This window comes from Rhinatrema bivittatum, chromosome 4, assembly GCF_901001135.1.
Source record: "Rhinatrema bivittatum chromosome 4, aRhiBiv1.1, whole genome shotgun sequence".
Taxonomy (NCBI): domain Eukaryota; kingdom Metazoa; phylum Chordata; class Amphibia; order Gymnophiona; family Rhinatrematidae; genus Rhinatrema; species Rhinatrema bivittatum.
Genome location: NC_042618.1, coordinates 344294456 through 344317475, shown reverse-complemented (window position 1 = coordinate 344317475; position 23020 = coordinate 344294456). Strand labels below are relative to the sequence as shown.

The 23020-nt window shown below is 46.3% G+C and overlaps 1 protein-coding gene across 2 annotated transcripts in view; it reads left to right on the top strand.

The window, feature by feature from the left end:
• Positions 1 to 21894, top strand: part of SLC9A3R1 (SLC9A3 regulator 1) — a 95591-nt gene extending 73697 nt beyond the window's left edge. For both annotated transcript variants that reach the window (XM_029600610.1, XM_029600608.1), the window contains exons 4-6: positions 18444 to 18487; positions 19365 to 19466; positions 19866 to 21894. In XM_029600610.1, coding sequence (XP_029456470.1) covers positions 18444 to 18487; positions 19365 to 19466; positions 19866 to 20033 — 314 coding nt within the window. In that variant the 3' untranslated portion in view covers positions 20034 to 21894. The remainder of the gene's footprint in view (positions 1 to 18443; positions 18488 to 19364; positions 19467 to 19865) is intronic.
• Positions 21895 to 23020: the final 1126 nt, after the last annotated feature.

The window sequence follows — 23020 nt, the reverse complement described above, 5'->3', positions numbered from 1 at the left end:
GACAGAAGCCTCTCTCAAAGCTTAACCTTTCAGTGATGTGCTTTCATCAGCTTTGGTTATCTGTACTGTATGCCACTGCCATACCTGCTGTTTGCAGATATTGAGCCAAAGCATGCTGAGAGCCTGGTTAGCCCTGGACAGGAGAGTCTTAACTTGAATCACCTGTATCACAACATAAAAATACTTTGGCTCATCCAAGAGCACAGTATGCCTAAATTCTTATGAATGTCAACTTGGAGTAACTTACTTTTAAAACACTCAGTGGTCTTTATTGCTGATATGTTTCCTGGTTTAAACAATAAAAAAAAGCAGTGCTAGGTTACTTTCTCCAGCATCCAGCTTTGGGGAAGTCATTTTCAGAAATGATTCTTCATTGCTTACCTGAAGTCCACAAAGTATGTTTATAGTTGAACTAAAGTTGCAGGATTCTTGAGTGAGTAATTGGGTGCCTATGCGTCAGTTTACTTGCAGACTTGAACTTCAAACCCCTCATGCTGACTCAAAATGTTAGATTGAAACATTTCCCAGTGGATATCTTGTGCTAAACTACAGCACTACACCTAGAAGGAACATTAAGTTCCAATAAGTATTTTCCCCTAATTATGGGATGCCCCTTTTGCTGAACCTATCAAGTTGCTCTAGAAGCATGAGACTACAAGATTCAGCAGTTTGGTGCTATCAGGGAAGAAACAGTTTTCATGTGCTAAGCTGAAAATTATGGAAAGATGTAAAATAAAAGTGCTATATAAGGACCCTCAAGGAGTTCAACCTTGCTGATTTGTTGGAGTTAAAATGTTCTTGAAACCAAGCATTGGCTCATTCCATCAGAATTTGGGTAACCATATGGCTGTGTTTTTTGTCTGGCTAGGCTGATCCACTCCATTTTACCCCACTCTGTGTATGGGTTTGTAAATACTGCTTAGGGAAAGTGCATGCTGCAGAATAAAACTGGGACAGAATCAGCCTAGCCAGTGAAAATGGAGTCAGTTGGTCCCACAAAATGTTTCCTACTTCCACAGATTTGTACTTGAAGCTACTTTCTGCACCTTCCCTTTCACACCAGCTCCCTTCCTCTCCCGTGTTTGCTTCTTTCCTTAGCACCCTACAGTACAGCCTGGTACAAGATATCACACCGCCCTGGAACAGTTGATTCACTCACCTGACATGATGGAGCGAGGAAAGAGAGGCTGGGAAAACAAATTGTAAACTGTTCTGCATGTTTTGCTGTGTCTTCTGCATGTTACCACGTAACTTTTTTTTCGGGGCATTCATAATTAACATTTTAGGAAACTGTGTAGTTTGGGGCATGGTCACTGACATGTTCCATAGAGGGGAGAAGAGGTTAAGTCCCAAAATCAAGCCCAAGATTTTGGGTTAACTTCTAAGTAGTCCTGATGCATTTCCTTAACTGTCGCCCACTTGCTGGCTGGGAAGGACTTGAGGGCATGTTAGGAAATGGTATGCAAGAGAATTATAAACATTGATTTAGAAATTTAGCAGCACTTATCTTTGATTTTTGAAATATTTTTGTGGTTTTTAATCTTGCATGTACCATTTCAATGCTTGTCCACTTTCTAGTTTTTGATCACTTTGCACATGAATTCCTGGTTGTCAGTAGCAGGGAAGGAGTTCTTGGTAAAGCTCATTTTAAGGTTATTCCCCAGTAAGGAAATTTAAACAGCATGAACAGAATCGAATGAACTGGAATAGAGTAGGACATTAAACTATTTTGGCCATGAAGAACCATAGCTAGCAGATGATTTGGGGGGTGGGTGAGGGAAAAGTCAATTGTACAGATATGGGCAGCTTCAGAAAAGAGCAATGTTGTGGTTTCCCCATTCACTTAGCAACCTGGTTTGGTATTTTTCTTTAGCTTTATGCAAAAGGGTTGAATTTTCTCAAGTGTGAAACCTGTGCCTACTAGTACCAGTCAATGTTTCAACCTTAGCTGCTGATCTTTAGCACATCTTTCATAAGCTTCTTAATTCAGCTGCCTTAAATGCAAGTACAAATAACTTTCATCAGCTCATGCCTGGAGTGGTAAAGTTAATGCTGACTCTGGGTTTAAGGGCAGCATTAAGATCTTTGCAATGTCAGATTTGCAGATGAAGGATTTGGAGCATGAAGTCTGGAGGAAAGCACCATTTTTTAGTGGTAGAGTGCAGTAGCCTAGTGATTTCAGCAGCTTGCTGAGAATAGGAAAGCCAGGGTTCAAATTCTACTGCTGATCCTTATGACCTTAGGCAAGATACTTTACCCTCCATTGCCTCAGATCCATACTTCAGGCCTTATTTACTTAGGCTTTTCTGTCGTGTGTATGGGAAAAATGCTTATCAAATGACCTAGGATTGTTCTTATCCCCAGAAGGCTTACATACCTATAGTGCCTGAAAGGTGGAATATAAAATACATGAATGTAACTTGCCTTGAACTACTACTGAAAAAGTGTGAGCTAACTCTAATGGAGAAAAAAGTGCTAGAAAGCTGATTAATTTCCTTAAACCACCCCTTAAACCAGGGCTTCCCAAACCTGTCCTGGGGACCACACAGCCAGTCAGGTTTTCAGGATATCCACAATGAGTATGCATGATATGAGCTTGCATATACTGAGTCTCCATGGTATGCAGACTTCTCATACAAATTCTTTGTGGATATACTGAAAACCCAATTGGCTGAGGGTAAATATCAAAAGTGAATCGCTTGCCTCATGCTTGAACTGTGGTATAAAAAAAAAATGCAGGCAGTGCTGGTTTTACTTGAATTATGAATACCTATGAAAGATGTATGGATAGGAACTAAGCTTGAAGCTTTGACACTGCTCATATTTTGAACTATTACCTGTAGCAACATATGCATATGTAGTTTTTATTTCATGGAGACCATATTTCAGTCACTGAGAAATGGAAGTTGGAGAGTCTTTGGGTTTTTGTTTGTTTTTTTTGCCAGGCCCTAGACCACCAGAACAAAGTGGATAATCTGATCCAGTACTGGAAAAGGCTAGGTGGAATCTAAGCATCTCATTAACCCTTTCCCTCTTCACATATGTATGCTTGTCCTGTTCTCCATGGACAACAGGACAAATTGGCTACACAATTGGATGTCATCTGACTGTGATGAGACAGAAAAGTGCTCTTGGAGCTCAGCATGCATGGAGGCTCCCATGCCGGTGTTGCCACATTAGTCTCCTTAGTCTTCTCTCTACTCGTGAGAATGCAATATTTGCTCTCCTAAGCTGGTTGTTGAAAGGCTTTACTGGTATTTTTTCCATTTTTAGCTTTGTCAACTTCAGCTCTTTAAAATGGCAGACAAAAAGGCTTCAAAAGATGTCAATGTTCCTACAAAATGTCCCTTCATGACTGCTGCATGTATTTGGCATCAGCACATGATGTACTTAACTGCACTGCCTATTCTTGAATTTATGCCAGGGCCTTAAAATTCAGAAGTCTCACTGAGTATTTGTTTTCCTCAACTTTTTGGGGCAGCTAAAAGGAAACTGCCTACTGAGGGACCAGTACCTTGTCAAAGTTTCTGGAAATTGACTTAGCATATTGAGCATGCCCTATTCCACATGTCCACGTGGGATCCCTCTTCAGTCTTTTCTCCGTGGATCTTTCACCTTGCGGTAGAGTGAGTTTGTGGCCTTTCCTTAAATTGCCTTGGAAACTATTTTCACCGTCCTTTTTGGGTTTTCTCATGATTCATCAAATGCGGGTCCCTCTGTCTCTCTAGTTTCCCCAGTCAGGTTTTTCGGTGGTCAGGTAAGTTTTTATTTTGCTTCTGTTCTCCCCCTGGGCATTGACCGCCTGCCGTCAATCTCTGGATTTTTTTCCCCTTTTCGCTCGTTATGGTCTTGTCCAGTTTTAGTTGGTGCCTCCAGTGTCCGAGGGCCATATCCATTACATACCCTCATGAGATGTCCTCTGCCTGGGGGCATCACACGATGGCCGATGTTGCCGCATGTGTGGCCAGATGACCCCCAAGGGACATCATGCTGAACAAGATTAAAAAAAAATTAGGGTCGAAGTCTGAGCCATTGGCGGCATTTGCACCTGGGAGCTGCACTGTTGCACATTTAGCCATCTGCATTGGCGGGGCCATCAGTTCCGTCAGTCATTAGCGGATAGGGGTGTCGGGGACTAGCCTCTGTCAGTCTCTTCCAAGTCAAGGACATATGATTCGTCATCAACCTCTGCACCAGGGAAACACCGGGCCGAGCACCGAGGGGAAACCAAGGAAGCATTGGCACTGGTCACCTTCAATGCACAGTACCGGCTCATGCCGTGATGCCCCTGAAGTAACCCTGCAGTGAGGAATGCCTATTCTCCATCAATGCCAGTGTCCACAACGGTCTCCACTTGTCCTGGTGCCAGTTGCTGATCCACCTCGGGGATCTGAGGAAGATTTGGCCACCCCTCCTGCCTACCAGTCTGTTTAGGCATCGGCAACTTTCGAGGAGGAACTGGAGCACAGGGTCCAGGTGGCAGTGCAGTGGGCTTTGCAGAGCATTCAATCAATGGTGCCGGCACTCACCCTACTGGAACTGCTGCTGGAACGGCTCAATGTGCTTATTGGTGTGTTACTGACCCAGTTGGCACTGGGTCCTGGGAGGCCATTGATGTCCGGTGGGGCACCGATGCTCCCCCTGGCTGATACGGTGCTCATTGCTGGTTCTTCCAAGGAAGAAGCTCCACTGAGGCTGGCAGGAAAAGAGAGGCCTGCAGCCCTCCCCCCCCCGTCCATCTTTGCTTTGGCTGGCACCAGTGCCAGTCCCTCTAGACCAGACCTGGGCAAGGGGCGGCCCGCGGGCTGAATCCGGCCTGCCTACGGTCTGTGACCGGCCCGCCCACAGCTGAGAGCAGACAGAGAATGAGGCACGCTGCCTTCCCTTGTAGAGGGAAGGCAGCGTCCGGTGGGGGGGGGAGGGAGTGACTCGAGCGAAGGCACGCTGTCCGATTGGCCGGTGCTGGGCAAGCCTTGCCCAGCACCGGCCAATCGGGCAGCGTGCCTTCGCTTGAGTTTCTTTCCTACATATGTCACAGTTCCGCCTTTCGTGGTCTTTTATCTCAGGGGTCCTCAACCACCGGTCCGCGGACTGGGACCGGGCCGTGGGAGTTTTTTGCCGGTCCGCGGCGCGCGCTCCCGGTCTCTCCCGCTGCCATTGCCGCTGGGCTGTCAGCACGTTCAAGCCCAGTGGGAACGGCAGCGGTGTTAGAAGAAGCTGTGGTACCCGCGGCTGGCCTTTTCTTCTTCCCGCGCCTGCACCCCCCTCCCGTGACCCGGAACAGGAAGTGATACACGGAGCGGTGCGCGGGAAGGAGAGCCGTGCCGCGTCAGCTGCAGCGTCAGTCCCCGAGCAATTGAAGCAGCCAGTAATCGAGAGAGGAGTCAGCAGCATGAGCCTTCCGCGGCCAATGGGATTCTTCTTTCTTGGCCTGCGGGGGCTGCTGCAGCTCCCATTTGTGCTCGGGAGGGGAAGAGGAAGTGAGTAAGAGAAAGAAAGAGAAGCAGCCAGCCAGCCTGTGTGTAATTGACTGGTCAGAGAGCTGATGTGTGTGTGTGTGTGTGTGTATGTGAGCGACAATGAAAGTGATTGCTCAGGGAGATGACTGATGTGTATGTGAGAGTGTGAGACAGTCAGGGAGGTGACTGGTGTGTGTGTGTGTGTGTGTGAAAAAGCATGGAAGTGAGAAGTCTGGGTATGTGGGAAAGCATGAGCGTAAGAAGCCTGGTGTTGTGGGAGTGAGAAACCTGGGTGAGTGTGCATGCATGAGAGAGAGAGACTGCTTGGTAAGGTGACGGTGTGTGTGAGAGAAAAAGACTGGTGAGTGTGAATGTGAGAGAATGTGATTCAGGGAATGAGAAGCCTGTGCACGTGGAGAGTGAGCATGGAAATGAGAGAGACTGGAGTGTGTGTAACAGAAAGTGATTATGGGAATGAGAAGCCTGTGCATGTGAAGAGTGAGCATGGGAGTGAGAAACCTGGGTGTGTGTGAGACACATCATGGGAGGGAGAAGCCTGTATATCTGAAAGAGAACATGGGAGTGAGAGACTGGGGTGTGTGTGTGTGAGAGAGAGAAAGAAAGAAAGTGATTATGGGAGTGAGAAGCCTGTGCATGTGGAGAGAACAAGCATGGGAGTGAGAGACTGGTGAGTGAGTGTGTGGGTGTGTGTGAGAGAGAGAGAGAGACAAAGTGATTATGAGAGTGAGAAGCCCATATATGTAAGTAAACACGGGAGTGGGAAGCCTGTGTGTGTGTGTATGGCATGAGAGAAACTGTTCAGGAAGGTGACTGGTGTGTGTGTGCCAAAGACTGTTTGGGAGATGATTGGTGTGTGAGAGACAGAAACTGGTCATGGGGGCATGACTGGTATGGTGTGTGTGTGAGAGACATGGGCACTAAGGAAGAGGACCATAAGTATAGAGCTTAGCTTCTACTGCTGCTTCTGGTGTGTGCCACGGCCTGCAGGGAAGGGGAGTAGGAGAGCTGCTGGAGGGGGTAAGTAAAGGTGGCTTTAAGTTTATTTTTCTTGACTGCCATTTTAATTGTGTGGTGTCTGCTTTTTTGAAATATTTTATTGGTGTTTGGAGAATGTTTAATAGTTTTTATGAGTTTTTAATTGTTGGATGTTATTCTGTTCATAGCTGTTTTGAAACATTTATTCTGCTTATTAGTATAGTTTTACAATTATTTCTGTGTGGGGATCTATAGTGCTTGCTAGTTCTGTTTTCCTAATAAGAGGTGTATTGGTTTTTAGGACCTGATTTAATATTTGTAGTGTTGCCTTTTCATAGATAGGGTTGCTCCTGTTTGAGTGTATTCCATAATACAGGTGTAACTGTGTGCGGATTAGTTTGTGCATTACTACAGATCCTGGGAGTATGTTAGGTCGGTTCTGTGTCTGTTACCGAGATGAGATATTTTGCTAGCATGTAAGCGTTTGTATCGGTCTTATTTGTTGTGTTTTCTCAGAGGACATGCATTGGTGGTAAACTGCTGTCTTTTCATAAGTAGGGCTATTGAGAACTGAGTTAATTATATTAGTCCGGCCCTCTAAAACCATCCCAATTTCTCATGCGGCCCCATGGGAAAATTAATTGCCCACCCCTGCTCTAGACGAAGGCAGAACACCCAGGGCCTCATCCCCTGTGGACTACAGTCCTGATACAGACAACCAAGATGTGATGTGGTATGTCAACAAGCAGGGAGGCACAGGGTTTTACCTCCTGTGTCTGGAAGAGGTCCAGATCTGGTCCTTGGCCCTGCCTCACGGGATGGTACTCAGGACCATGTATCTGGTCGGAATGGAGAATGTGATAGTGGACAGACTTGTTGTGCCTTCAGTGGTCTCTGGACAAGGAGGTAGTGAACTGGATCATCCACATCTGGGGAGCCCAGATGTGTGCTTATTTATGTCCCCCTGCAACAGGAAGATACAACAGGAAAGAAGGAACCAGCCTTTGACACCTTTTGCCCACCATTGGGGCAGGGGTGTTCTGTACGCGATCCTCCAGGCTCTGTCACTTACAGCCTAGATGTTGAGAGGTTAATAAAGATGTCTCGGGTCCTTGTAGATTCCAGAAAGCTTTCCACTAGAAAGTCCTATGGACTGAAATGGAGGTTTTCTGTGTGGTATGAGCAGAAGGCTCTAGATCTGTTCTCTTGCCACATATGTATCCTCTGCCTTGGGGCCTTGCACGATGTTCAAGGGAGTCGTTTGTGCGATCAAATGACCACCAAAGGACGTCGTGCATGCCTAGATAAAATGGAGAAGATTTTTGGCTCTCCAAAACCCTCTGGTGGTGTCTCCATGCCTAAGGACCGCGGGGAACAGTCTCCATTGCTTTCCCTGGCGGTCCCCTAAGGATCAAGGAAAGGGAGATTGATTCTCTGTGGTCTCTCCCCTCCCCCTAACCTTGGGGTCATCTTCGTCCTCTGCACAGGGGAAAGACCGGGCCAAGCACCGAAAACCCAGGAAGCATAGACACGTTCACTGTCCCGACACGATCCCGGTTTTGAAGCAGCATTAGCGGCCATCGAAGCGGCACCGGCCACCAGTGGCCCCATCCTCCGATGTGCCCAGAAGCCTGAGGAGTTCTCACAATGGAGCTGGGCACCGTGCTTCCTCATGGTCCCTCCGAGGATGCGCCTGAGACGCCTTGTTCCCCTCCATCAGTCCTTATTACCCAGGACTTTCAGGAGGAGTTGGACCCACAGGGTGCAAGCGGCAGAGCTCAAAAGCGCTTCAGATCATCGAGCTGCCGGTGCCACCAGCCCCATACCGGTGCCCGAGCCTCTGCCTTCGTTGTTTGAACCTTTGCTGGAGCGTCTGGACATCCTTCTTGGCGTCCTACTGACGTAACCAGTGCCCAAGAGGCCTCCGATGCCTCCTCGGCCACCGATGCCCTCCACTGGAGCGATTCAGATTCCTGGGTCCTCAAGGAGGCTGAGGCCTCAGGGACCAGGCGCCCACGCCTGCCGTTCCCCAGGCAGCTGCCATTGCCTCCCGCCGTACCGTGGCCAATTCCCCTTTCAATGCCTGGGGGTCCATCAGTGCTGCCGATGCCCCTTCGGTGACCTTGGGGCTCAGGCCTTCCATCCCTCCCAGTCCCCGCCCTCAGCGTCCGGACCCTAGTGAGGAGGAGGGTCCCTCCAGCTGCCTCTGACGTGTCTGAGTTCTCAGATGACCCCCTCTTGTAGCCTTCCCCTCCAGAAGAACGGCGTCGCTCTCTGCCAGAGGACCTGTCTTTCACCAGCTTTGTGAGGGCCATGACGAGGCCATTGCCTTCCAGCTCCTGTCAGAAGGATACTTGTCATAAGATGCTGGAGGTCCTCCAGTTCATCAATGCTCCAAAAGAGGTCATGGCGGTGCTGGTCCATGACATCTTTAAAATACTCCTCTGTATTTGGAAACCCCCAGTGTCTGTTGCCCCGATGAACAGGAAAGCTGATTCGACTTATCTGGTTGAACAGGCCATGGGCTTTGAACGGCGGCACTTACCCCACCAGTCTGAGATGATGGAGTCCCTGCTTAAGAAAGCCAGAAACACGCTTCTGCCCCTCCAGAGCACGAACACAGGGAGCTCGACGGCATAGGGAGGAAAATGTTCCAAGGGGCTATGCTGGTGGCCCGTATTGCAGCCTACCAGCTGTACATGACCCAATATGACCGCAACCTATGAAAGCAAGTCCAGAAGTTTGTGGAGGGCCTTCACCAGCAACAGCAGGAGTCCCTTGCAGCCATTGCCTCGCTGGGACTCGAGGCGGGTAGACATGAGATCAGGTCTACCTATGATGTCTTCGAAACCGCTGCCTGCCTAGCCACCAGTGGAGTTAGCGCCTTGGCACTGATCCTCCAACCGGAGGTTCAGGATTGGCTTACGGACCTCCCCTTTACAGGAGAGAACCTGTTTGGGGATAAGTTGAGAGGTCATGGCGCAGCTGAAAGATCAGCATGATACTCTTCAGCAATTCTCCGCCAGTCCCTCAAAGGGCCCTTCCACCACCAGGAAGTCCTCCAGGCCGAGCTCTCGCAAGCCCTTCTACCAGTCAAGGAAACACTTCCCTCCAGCTGCCCATACTCACCCACTGTGGTCCAGCCCTCGAGGCCGTGGCCGGCAGCAGCGAGTTCTGAGGGCCCAACCAGACCCCCAGCAGCCCCACCTATTGGTTTTTGACTGGGGGTGAGGAGGCACGAGCTAAACGCCGGTTCCCATGGTGGCCGATCTCCCAGTTGGTGGAAGGCTTCTTTGCTTCGCCTTCCACTGGGAGGCAATCACTTTGGACCATTGGGTTCTATCCATTGTCTGCCAGGGCTACCGCCTAAATCTCAGCAGGCACCCAGAGACGCTTCCCCTTGTCCATCTTGGGGTACAGCCGCCCATCAGGTAGTTTTTCAATCGGAACTTTCTGCCCTTTCAGCGGCGGACACGGTAGAACCAGTTCCCCATGAGCAGTGGGGCTACGGTTTCTACTCGAGGTATTTTCTCAATCTGAAGAGGAATGGTGGCTTGTGCCTCATTGTCGACTTCAGGGTGTTAAACCATTTTCTCGTAAGAGAAAAATTCAAGATGGTCTCTCTGGGCACACACTGATCCTGCTCCTCTGAAGAGGAGACTGGCTTTGCTCCCTCAACTTAAGAGGCTTAGCCCATATTGCAATTGTCCCCAACCACAGGAAGTACCTCTGCTTTCTGGTGGAGACGGCACATTTTCAATACAAAGTGCTTCCCTTTTGGGCTGGCTTCAGCTCCACACGTCTTCACAAAATGCTTGGCGGTGGTGGCTGCCTACCTCAGGCGTTGCTCTGTCCACATCTTCCCATACCCGGACGATTGGCTCATCCGGAGCAAATCACACTCTGGGGCCGTGAATGCTCTAGCTTTGATAGGTCAGACCTTGGAATTCATTATTAACTTCCCCAAGTCACATCTCAATCCATTTCCACGACTGGACTTAACCAGTGCCAGGTTGGATACGGCACAAGCGAAAGCTTTTCTGCCCAGGGATAGGGCAGTCACCCTCTCCTCGCTGGCTATCCTCATTTGCAACCAAAAGAAGGTACTGACCCATCTGCTGCTCCTCCTGCTGGGCCATATGGTGGCCTAGGTCCATGTAACCTCCCCTTGGCCCGCCTCCGCATAAGGGACTCGCAGTGGGCCTTGTGGTCCCAGTGGCAGCAGGCATTCCAGAATCTGGAAGCATTGGTGTCAGTCACGGTCCCTCTGTCTCTCCCTAACCTGGTGGGAGGGCCCAGTCCACTCTGGAACTCGGGCTCCCATTCCAGCCCGTGACCCTCACCACTGATGCCTCGCCTCAGGGGTGGGGGACCCACACAGACGGCCTGCATACCCAGGGCCTCTGGACTGCGGCAGAGTCCCGCTGCAGGATATCCGGTACACCTTATGGGCCTTTCAGGACAGGCTGTCCTCTAAGGTCGTCCTCTCAGAACAGACAACCAGGTGGTGATGTACATCAACAAGCAGGGTGGCATGGGCTCCTCCCCACTGTGCCAGGAAACGATACAGGTCTGGGATTGGGCTCTCTCCAGGGGGATGTGCCTATGGGCCACATACTGCCTGGCCATCTGAATACGCTGGCGGACCACCTCAGCCACATGAGTGGTCCTTGAACCCGGCGGAGGCAGCTGACCTATTCCCTTGCTGGGGCAAGCCGGATATGGACCTGTTTGCCTCTCCCCTCAATCATAAGGTGAGCATGTTCTGCTCCCTGATTCTGGGGAAGGACCGTCCAGCCTGAGATGCATTCTCTCTTCACTGGGGACTATTCTGCTTCTCTTGAGGACTCTGACGAAGCTGCAAGAGGACGGGGGGACCATGATCCTGGTGGCACCCTCCTGGCCAAGGCAGGTGTGGCTTCCTCTGCTCCAGGACCTGTCCATGAGCACACCAGTCCCACTGAGGATGGCTCCCGACCTCTTATCGCAGAACCAGGACACCCTGTGCCACCTGAACCTCTGGGCCCTGGCCCTCACGGCATGGATGTTGAGCACATGATCCTCCAGCCCTTGCAGCTCTCAGATGGTGTCTCCAGGGTCTTGATCGAATCCCGGAAACCTTCCACCTGGAAATCTTACAGCTCGAAGTGGAAGCGTTTCTCCACCTGTTGCAGTGGCCACAGACTGGACCCTTTCTCCTGTCCGTTCCCCCACCTGCTGGATTACCTTTGGCACCTGTCAGTCTGGCCTCCAAACCAGCTCAGTCCGAGTACACCTCCGTGCCTACCTCCAGGGTGTCGCCAGTGTGCCCATTTCAGTCCAGTTGCTGGTCGGGTGCTTCATGCCGGAGTCTTGTTCAGCTGAAGCCCCCGCTTCACCTGCCAACGACCCTGTGGGATCTCAACGTTGTCTTGGCGAGGCTAATGCAGCATTAGTTCAAGCCTCTCAAATCCTGTGACTTGAAGTTCCTCACCTGGAAAGTTATGTTCCTGATGGCTATCACTTCCATTCACAGGGTCAGTGAGATCCAGGCCCTGGTCACGTACACTCCTACACGAAATTCTTCCATGATCGTGTGGTGCTGCGCACTCATCCAAACTTTTTGCTGAAGGTGGTGACTGATTTCCACATCAACCAGTCAATCATCCTTCCCACGGCCTCATTCCCACCCGGGGGAACTTGCTCTCCACACCCTGGACTGCAAGCAGGCGCTCGCTTTCTACTTGGATTGTCTTTTGACCCCAATAGCCTGGGAGCAGCTGTGGGGAAGCAAACCTTGTCCAACTGGCTAGCAGATTGTATTGCCTTCTGCTATGAGCAGGCAGACCTGCAGCTGGCTGGCAGGGTGAAGGCTCACTTTGTGTGGGCTATGGCAGTGTCAGTGGCCCATCTGCATGCGGTCCCTGTTGCTGAAATCTGCAGGGTCACGACCTTGAGTTCTCTCCACATGTTCGCAGCTCACTACTGCCTTGACAGGGATAGTTGCCAGGACAGGGCTTTTGGCCAATCCAGTCCTGAGCCCATCTGTCTCTCATCGTGCTCTCTGTGGGACCAGACCGCCCCTATTTTCCCCATAGCGTCACAGTTGTGTTGTGCCCGTTGGCACCTTGTTCGGCTGCTGTGGGTCTCTGGTCAAATGGTGCAGTCTGGAGCTCTGTGAGGACTACCATCCTGCTTGTGCTAGGAGAAAGCTCAGTTGCTTACCTGTACCAGGTGTTTTAGGACAGCAGGATGCTAGTCCTCAGGAATTCCACCTGCCTCCCCACAATGTTGGGTTCACCTTTGGTTTGTTTTTCTCGCTCGTACTTTTTGCTATGTTACGAGACAGAAGGGGGGACCTTGCATGGATGCGCGGATAGCAGCAAGCTGGGCATGCTCAGTCTGCCAGTCAGTTTCTAGAAACTTGACAAAAGTTTTCCATGCCGGGTTCCATCGGATGATGTCACCAAAAATGTTAAAGGACTAATCCTTAAGGCATACCACTAGTAATGCCCCTCTCAAAGCTCCTTACCACTACCCTTTGTTACCTCCCACGTAACCAGTTACTAACATTGCATGTTATATTTTTTTATATATATAAAAAAAAAAACTGGCATGCAGCCTTCAGCTTGAGTTCTCATTTGTGTGGCTGATTGTTGTCCTGCTTGTCCATGGAGAAAGCAATGTTTACCTGCAACACGTGTTCTCGATAGATGGCTGGACAAATCTGGTACAATTCCATTTCTCCTGAAGTTAATGGTAAGCTTGCTATATTAAGACTGAGGAGACTCACTTGGAGGTAACTCCATGGGAACCCCCTGTGCATGCTCAGAAAAACCTTATTTCTGAGCTCATTTTTTCTTCTCTTGGCACAATCAAATGAAATCACCCAATTGTGTGGCTGATTTGACCTATTGAGAGGACCTTTATTGCAGGTAAGCAACTTTTGCTTTACCCATACTGAGTCAAGCACACCTAGTAGGTCTCTAGTATTTTTCTTGTACATGCCTTCCCTGGTTCTCTCCTTTCCTTTTCTTGTACCAGTTAATCAAGCCCTCCCCTCCTGATAGCAGATTTGTTCTGGTTTTAGTAGTGGCTTTATTTTTTTATTTATTTATAGATTTTTCTATACCGGCATTCGAGATTAGGAACCCCATCATGCCGGTTTACAAATAACGAGAGGGTGTGCACAAAAAACAGAACATAAACAAGTGCAAAGAAATAAAATAAAAGTTACATTACAACAGGGTCATAAAACTGGGGAGAGAATTAGAGTAAGATAGTTGAGTAGTAAAGATGAATTATTTACATTAATAATTTACATAATATTGTGTAGTGTCTTATAAGATGTTACTGTCTTTCAATATGGATCTGGGAAGGCTTGTTTAAATAGCCATGTCTTAAGCCTTTTTCTGAAAGTAGGAAGGCATGGTTCTTGTCTTAGATCGGGAGGAATAGAGTTCCATAGTGAAGGTCCGGCTGTGGAAAAGGCTCGGTCTCTGTAGGTTAGGTGTTGAGTGGTTTTGGTTTGTGGAACAAGGAGTGATCCTTTGTAGGCTTCTCTGATGGGTCTGGTGGATGTGTGCTTTCTGAGTGGAATTTGAAGATTGAGGGATGCTTGGTGATGGATAGTCTTGTAGATGATAGTGAGGGATTTGTGGATAATTCTAAAGTGTATTGGCAGCCAGTGCAAATTCTTGAGAATAGGAGAGATGTGGTCTCTTCTCCTGGTGTTAGTCAGAATTCTCGCAGCTGAATTCTGAAGCATCTGAAGGGGTTTAATGGAAGCAGAAGGGAGACCTAATAAGATGGAATTGCAGTAGTCTATCTTAGAAAAGATTACTGCTTGAAGGACCGTTCTGAAGTCTCGCATGTGAAGGAGCGGTTTGATTCTTTTAAGTACTTGAAGTTTATAGAATCCGTCTTTAGTAGTTTGTTTGATGAAGGATTTTAGATTAAGATGGTTGTCGATAATTGCACCTAAATCCCTTGTTTGGGTGGTAAGATGGTGGGTTAGAGGACATGGAGGTGGGTTGCTATTTTCTGGTGAGATGATGAGCAGTTCCGTCTTGGCTGTATTTAATATCAGGTTTAGACTCGAGAGGAGGCGATTGATTTCTTTAAGGCAAATTTCCCAAAATTCAAGAGTTTTGGAGATGGTTTCTTTGATGGGGATCAAGATCTGCACATCGTCTGCATATAGGAAGTGAGTTAGTTTCAAGTGGGTTAGCAGTTGACATAGCGGTAGAAGGTAAATATTAAAGAGTGTAGGGGATAGGGAGGAGCCTTGAGGAACTCCAAAAGCTGAAGAGAAGCGGGAGGATTCCTTATTATGTATCTTGACCTTATAGCCTCTGTTGTTGAGGAAAGTATTGAACCATGATAGGGCAGTTCCTGAGATTCCTATGTTCGCAAGTTGATTGATGAGGATGGAGTGTTTGACGGTATCAAATGCGGCCGAAAGGTCCAAAAGGATAAGTAGAAAGGATTGGCCTTTGTCTAGCCCCATGATGATGTGGTCTGTCAGGGATATGAGTAGCGTCTCTGTGCTTAAAGCTTTACGGAAACCATGTTGTGAGGGGTAAAGTATTTTGTGATCTTCAATGTAGTTGGAGAGTTGAGTGTTGACCAGCTTTTCCATTATCTTGGCAATAAATGGAAGATTGGAGATCGGACGAAAGTTGTTGGGGTCCTTGGGGTCTAGATTAGGTTTCTTTAAGAGTGGTTTTAGCGAAGCTAGTTTTAGGTCTTCTGGAAATAGACCCTGGGATAATGAGCAGTTTATGATATCTGCCAGAGTTTTGGATATCGTTTCCGGTATTAGAAGGAGGAGCTTTGTGGGTATTTGGTCGAAGGGGTGGGATGAAGGTTTCATTTTTTTAAGTAACAGAATAATCTCATAGGCTGTGATGGGTTGGAATGATTCAAAGGAGGTTCCTTTGTTTTGTATCTGTGGCGCATTAGGACGAGAATTGTTGCTGGGGGTCAGTCGCTTTAGCAGGTTAGATATTTTGTCTTGGAAGAAAATAGCCAATTCCTCGGCTTTAGATTGAGCTAGGTCTATGGGAATATCTGGTATGTTGATGTGTGTCAGGTTAGATATGTAAGCAAAAAGAGCTTTGGCGTCAAATACAAGGTCATGAATCTTGCTAGCATAGTAATCCCTTTTTGATTTTTGGGTAGAGTTCTTGTAGTGATGTAGAGCTAGTTTGTAGGCGGCTAAGGTGCTGGGGCAGGGTGCCTTACGCCATTTGCTTTCTTTGTGTCTTAGGCTTTGTTTAAGTTTATGGAGGTTGTTTGAGAACCATGGTTGTCTTTTTGCTGGGTTTGGGTTTAGATTTTTTGCTGATAGTGGACAAAGTTTGTTTGCTACTGCCTCAGTGATGTTGTTCCAGGAGAGGATGGCTGAGTTAGGGTCAGAGAGGTTAATGTGAGGAAGCTCTGAGGTGAGCTGGCTGTTAAGGTCGTCGGATGAGCAGGGTCTTCTGTAGAGAAATGAGGATTTCGATGGGGGATGTTTTCTGAATTGTGTCAGAGAAAAAGTGACGGTGATTAGAGAATGATCTGACCATGGGACAGGGGTGCAGGAAGGAGGTGAGGTGTATTTGATCCCAGTATTTACGAAGATAAGGTCCAAGGTGTGTCCAGCTTTATGGGTGGGTTTGTTAATGATCTGTTCAAATCCCATAGCTGAGAGGGCAGTAAGTAGAGCTTCGCAATTGGTGGTGGGTGTAGGGTTATCAACATGTAAGTTAAAATCTCCTAAAATTATAGCCGGGGATTCCAGATTTAAGTGTGTAGTAATTATTTCTACAATGGGGGAGGCATCTGAATCCAGAACGCTTGGAGGGGCATACACGAGTAGGACTTGGAGTTGAGCTGTTTTGAAAAGTCCTATTTCAAGTTTAGGGACTGCTTTGACTGAGAGTTGGTTAAATTTCAAATCTTTTTTGGCTGCCAAAAGAATGCCCCCTCCTCTTTTTTTGAGACGAGGGAGGGAAAAGAAGTCGTAGAGGTCGGTGGGGAGTTGATTTATTATAGCAATATCTGTTGGTTTAAGCCAAGTTTCTGTTATGGCACAGATGTCTGGGTTGGAGTCCAAAGATAGTCATTGAGGATCAGAGATTTTTTGGTGAGAGATTGAGCGTTGAATAGCGAAAGGGAAAATAGTGTTAGTCCTAGTAATTGGGTAAGAGGAGAAATCATAATAGGGATAAGGGCTGTGTAGTTGCGGGATCTTTGTAGCAAGGTGGTTTTTCCTGTGGTGAGTAGGTTATGTTGAAGAATCGGAATCTGACATCTCGGCGTCATGCTGACTGTGGTGTTAGTGATGCTCGAGTGATGAGCTCAGATGAGAATTTGAGTGCGTTGAATGGTTGAGTATGGAACTTTGGTGGATGTTGGAGTAGCTGCCTACTGCTGAATGCTGCTGGATCACGCAGTATGAATATTGAGCGGATGATTGTTGATCACACTGTATGAGTGTGAATGCTGTGAGGATGGTTGTTGATCACACCGTGTGAATGCTGTGAGGATGGATGTTCATCACACCGTGTGAATGCTGTGAGGATGGATGTTCATCACACCGTGTGAATGCTGTGAGGATGATTGTTCATCACAATGGAAGTCTATGAACAAGCTTAGGAATACAGAGAAATGAAGGATTGGCTAGAATGTCTGGCTAGGTAAGAGAGGGGATCAGCTGATTTAAAGGAGAGTTGTTGGATTAATTGTCTGTAGAGATCTGGAGTAGGAGGAATAGGGAGGGGGAGGTGCGATTCAGACTACTAGTAGCGTTATGAGTCCTGGAGTGGCTGGCCGTTGTGTATGTGAATTGCTGAAGAGGTAACGGGTGCCGTTTTACTCACTGTGCGAAGTTATCTGATGTCTGGGGTGGTTGGACGTCTGCGCGTTGTTCGGTGTCCGGAAGCGGGATTCAATGTAGAAGTTGCGGGTGAGAGAAGGAGACTTTAAGGTTTTGCTCTGCTCTTCGGGTCTGCACGAAGGGGCGCACAAAGGGGCAGGCCCCTTTGACGCGCTCCTTCGGCGCGCGACGCTCGGCGCGCGGCGCTGTTGGGCGGGAGAATTTAAAGGGCTCCGAGGCCTGCCCTTGATTGGCTGCCAGAGCGTGAGCTCAGATTGGCTGGGAGGCGGGTTTATCCGGCGGTGCAGGCAGCGGGGGATCGCCTCGCGATCGGCGGTGGACCCTCCGAGGGCAAGTGTGGGTTTTAGAGGCCTTACCCCGGTGGGTCTGCGGCGCCGATTGCGCAGGCCAGCCCACGATGCGATCGCCGAGCCAAGAGCTTTAATTCTTTGGCACTAAAATATGAAATATTTGACATGTAAGAAAGCAGTAAATTAGCCTGTGTGGACACCATAAAACTTAAGGTGTTAGAGCAATTTCTGCTGCCTGTAAGGCTCATTAAAGTATCCATGGACTTCTTTTTTAGCTTTATATTAAGCAGTGTCTGACATTTTGCTTCAGTTAATGAGCTGTAGGCTATTTGACTTTTTAGTTGAACAGGATTGAAGGTGGTTTACCCTCACTTCTGTGGCTCAGGAAAGGCGATGAGAATGAATGTGCTTTATGGAGAACCCGAATGAAGCTTTAACTAGTGCTACAAGGACTGGTCTCAGAACCAGAGATTTCTCCCACCCTTGTTCCAATGGTTTAATCATCAGGGCAAATAGAACTGTGGTGGAAATAAAGAATCTAAGCAGCCATTGACATGAAATTCTGCCATAAATTGTTTGGGATGTGTAGGGAGCAGGAACTGTTAGTCCTTTACTACATATTTTTCCTTTTTATGCCTTTACATTTTTTATTAATAAATCCTGTGATTGTTTGGAGATTGTCTGCATTTGCATGAGTATATGGGGACCAAAGGAAAAGAGAGCCTGGGGAAAATGACTTGCTCTGGGTTATAGTATGCCTTGCTCCCCCTTTGCTCTTCTGTTATTATCCTAATATCGGTTGCATGGTTAATGAGAATTCTGTCTCCCCTTTAGGTCCTTTGCCAGAGCCAGTTGTCAATGGAGATGTGGAAGAGAAGGTAAACTGAACAGTCTGAAGTGTACATTTTTATCATGGGGCGATATAGGAGAATTGTCAACTTTTTGCAGGCATTAATATTGTATCAGACAAATCCTTTTGCTGTTTGTAATGTTTTTTGTATGGGATTCCTTGTTTTCATTACTGGTTCTAGTGGGGGTTTTTTTTCTTTGATTAGGACACTTAGTGGCTCATATATTCCCAACCAGAAACATCTTGATTTCACAATGGCATTCTTATGTTAAGCTTTATATTAGATGGCTGTAAGAATAATCTAAAATGCTGTATGCAATCTAGATCTCTGCATATAGCAGAGTGAATTTAGTTGTCATATAAGTCAAATCTGTTTTATTGTAATACAGCACAACAAATTTTCTTTTGCATACCATGCATCCAACAGAAACTAACATTATTCAATTAATTTAATAAACCCCGCATACCAAAATTGAAATCCCCTCCCACCCGCTCACTCAGAGGAATATTCACTATGTTCAGGGACAGCACACCTGTTCACCACTGAAATATAGTTACAAGAGACTTGGAAATCACCTGTTGCCTAAATGAACAGATCACTTTGGAGTTGCTCCACTTTTAAGGGCAGAAACTGGCACACAAGATGCGAAACAAGAAGTATTGCTTCTACCATACACTTGTCTCCTTTCCCCATTGTGCAGCTTTAAGAGCATCCCACACCCTTGAACCTTACAGTGCTCTGGTATGCAAGGAGGGGCTACTGTGTTCTTACAGCTCTCCCTATAAATCTAATCTATAATAGAACTGAGGAGCCAGACCCTAGTGTTTGGGGATTTAATACCAGCCTTCAAAACCAAAGAATTTTCATGACTAAGTGATAATTTCCCTTCTCCATCTCTGTTCAGAATAATGGGAAGGAAGAGCTCTCTGAACTGGTGGCTGAAAGTCCCCCTTCCACACCTGAACTTGTGACTGCACCTTCTACTCCAAATGACCCAGATGAAAAGGTATGAAGCTCAGAATGGGGGAGGTGCAACTGAACTTGTAGAGGAGGGATAGGCAGGACCTTTGTGCAGCTGACTCCTATAAGAACAGAAGGGTCTGTGGTTAGATACTGAAGAATGCTACAGAGGAGAAACTGTTTGTCAGGGATAAGGTAGGGAGAACCTATGACCAACACTTCAAAACTGACAGGGGAAGACTTGTGCATGGCCAGTCCTTGAGAAACTGGTGACCAAGATAGAATTCAGCCAACTTGATGAGCATAAACTGATGTTATGCCTGTTGACATTTGGCATTTCCTTCAATTTATAAATAGCAGTAAGGGGTAAAGGCTACTGAGGTTGGAAGGAAGGTTGAGTAGTAACTGGGACCACTGCTTTCTCTAATGTTCTGTTCCTTGTTAGTTTAATTCTCAGGAGCAGTTGGAGAAAGGCGACTCAACACCTAATCCTGCGCTGGACTTGAATGTGCCGCTGGCTGTTGCCAAGGAGAGAGCACATCAGAAGCGGTCCAATAAAAAGGCGCCTCCAATGGACTGGAGCAAGAAAAATGAACTTTTCAGTAACTTATAAATCACCCCCTTTGGGGGTAGATAAGGACTGAGGTGGAATGGGGAGAAGAGCTTGAGTAAAATCTTCTAAACTCAAATTTCTCTCTCCTTTCCCCCTTCCTGAAAAATACAAAAATCAACACCAGCATCTCATTTTATTCAAATCTGTGATGTCTCCCTGGGTGGGAATTAATTTGTTTAACTATCTGAGCAAACAATGAATGAGTGAGCTATTCCAACAGTATTTCTGTGGAGGATTTCAAGATTTATTATACAAATAGAAGCATATCTAAATTTTCTGGTAAAGGGCTGAACTTGTTATCTTTTTGTGTTCATATATGTCAATTTTTATACAGTTTTCATTGTTACCATAACATTAATTCATTTTGGTGGATACACCATAATATAAAAAACTTCATATAACAATAAAAGGTTACAATTGAACTTAAGTAAACAGGTGTATTGGCACACAGACACCTGTTTTGGAAGGATGTTTGTCAGCAAATCTCACATCCCCTAAACATACACCTTCTAGATATTTTTCATGGAGGCAAAATGGGTTTCCAAATAGAAAGTGAATTATTTCAGTTTAAAGCATTTGATAGGGTTAACAATTGACTCTGAAGTTTGCTTTCAAGTTGCTCCAGTATTCATGGATTGCCTTTCTGCTGTCTTTCCACTTTTACCCTTAGACAAATGCCGTCATTTCATATGTAGAAATGACGGCAGAAAATGATCAAATGATCTGCCCAGCAAGCTTATGCCAGTATCTGCTGCACTGTGCAGGTTACCATCGGTTTCCCAGACCAAAAAAGTCAGGGCCCTCAGATGCTGTCCGAATCCTTTTTCCCCTAACCCCTGCTGTGGAAGCAGAGAGTAATGATGGAGCCACATCAAAAGTATCAGGCTTAATGATTAAGGGTTGTAAAAGCCGCCTCAGCGAGTTACCCCCATGTTTGTTTGTTCCCCAAACCGTAAAAGTCGGTTGCTGTCTGAATCCAATTTCCGACTGCTGTTGAAGCAGAGAGCAATGGTGGAGTTGCATTAAACCTGGATACTGTTATTTAAGGGTAGCAACTGCCACACCAGAAAGTTGCCCCATGTACTCTTTTCTTTAATTCCATCCTTTAGGGATCCACATTCTGATACTAGGGTTTTTATCCTCAGCCTTTGTTGCTCAATAAGCTGTAGTAGCAACAAATCAAATGTCTGAGTTTATCTTAATTTAGTATGCCCACCTTTTTTTTAAAGAAGTGTGAAAGATCCACACGGAGGACCCTAGAGTGTATGTGGCTACCAAGCCTGAGGTTGCTATTGCTTTGGTGTGAGGGACCAAATTGAGGCCTGATACATTGGATGTGCAGTATTTGAACTGCGTTCCAGTGCACCAGAACCACTTATAAATGCTTTCTGTGAGGATTTTATCACCTGCTTAAATAATGCTCTTATCTAACCTCCGAATAGCTGCATGGTCAGGTCCAGGGCAAGAATGTCAAACCTACCCTTCTTAATTTTTTCCATTTGAAACACTGACCAGGCATTTTTCGCTTACCCTGGTATCCTTTCTGTGTGAGGGGCATATGATGGAGGTTAATAGAATGCTTCTTTACCACTGTAGAATGTTTCAAGAGTGGTGGTAGAACATTAAAATTTAAAAAATAGACTCTTTCTGAATGTTTAAAATGATTGTCACAATGTACTGCATTAAATTTTACTTCTGGAGGTTTTTATGTCTAGATTGCAATTAGTTATGATTCAGCTGAAAAAATTCTATAGTTTAATGAAGAAACAAAAAATTCCATTATGTAGTTTGTCTTCATTATTGCACCTTTGTTGTACTATGCAGTATGTTATAATGAAGTATGAGTGATCAGCCTCAGTAACAGTTTTTCATTTGTAACCCTTTATTACTGTCCATTGATATCATTGTTACATGGTCTCTGTGGCTTATGTTAAGTGGCTTATGTGCTGTCTTTCAAGCATTTCAGTGTAAACTGAACTGAAAATGGTGAAGGGAGACTGAACAGGAGACTTTCATTATGAGGATGTAAATTTTTCAAAGTGTTTGGTAGTTATAGCTTGGAGATTTTTTAAATACTTTCCCTTCTACTCGTGATTGACTTGACCTTGCAGTAAAATATGGAGTTGCAGGGGCTCATTTAACTTCAGTTGCTACTGACTCTGATCTTGGGCATCTGCTGTACCTGCCTGTATCTCAACCATGTTCAATTTGTTTGTTACTGTCCCAAGCATCCAAAGCCACTTTCGTTTATACAGTAAGGGGGTCCATATTCAAAAGATTTGTGGCTAAAATCTACTTTTAAACAGAAATGTAAATGGTTACAAATTTCCAATTCAATATGAGTACAAAATAGCTGTGCACCTAGGGCCGGTGCTAGGTGTTTTTGCTGCCCTGTGCGAACAATTACTGTGCTGCCCCCCTCCCCATCACACACACATACACTTCAGTCTGTCATGGCCCATCAAATAAAGCCCAGCTCCCTCCTATCTATATTTTTAAAAACTGATACGCACCCACCTCAGTCAAATGTGCAGAACACAGACAGACCCTCAGAGGTCAGAAAGTATAAACGTACTGAAGAACTGAACTGGAACCTACAAAAAGCCAGGCTCTACGTGCAGAGCAACAGTGGAAAAACAGGAGCTTTACCATTCTTCATAAAACATTAAATAAAATCAAGAAGTATAAAACTTTCATAATAGTAAAATCATTTGTAAAAATATTTCAAACCAGTTAATGAATAAGAGTATTCAAAATTTCCCAAACACCAATAAAATTTCAAAACATCTGAATAAAATCCAATAATTAAAAAATGTTCTATTCTTACCCCCCAAATTAAATATTTCAAAAGAGCAGAAACATCAAATTACACCCAATAATAAAAACTAATAAGGATTTAACAATTTCCTGATCTTTTGATTTCCAGTTACCCTGAGGTCATCGTGGATTGGGGGAGATAGGGCTGTACAAATTTTATCTTCACTCAC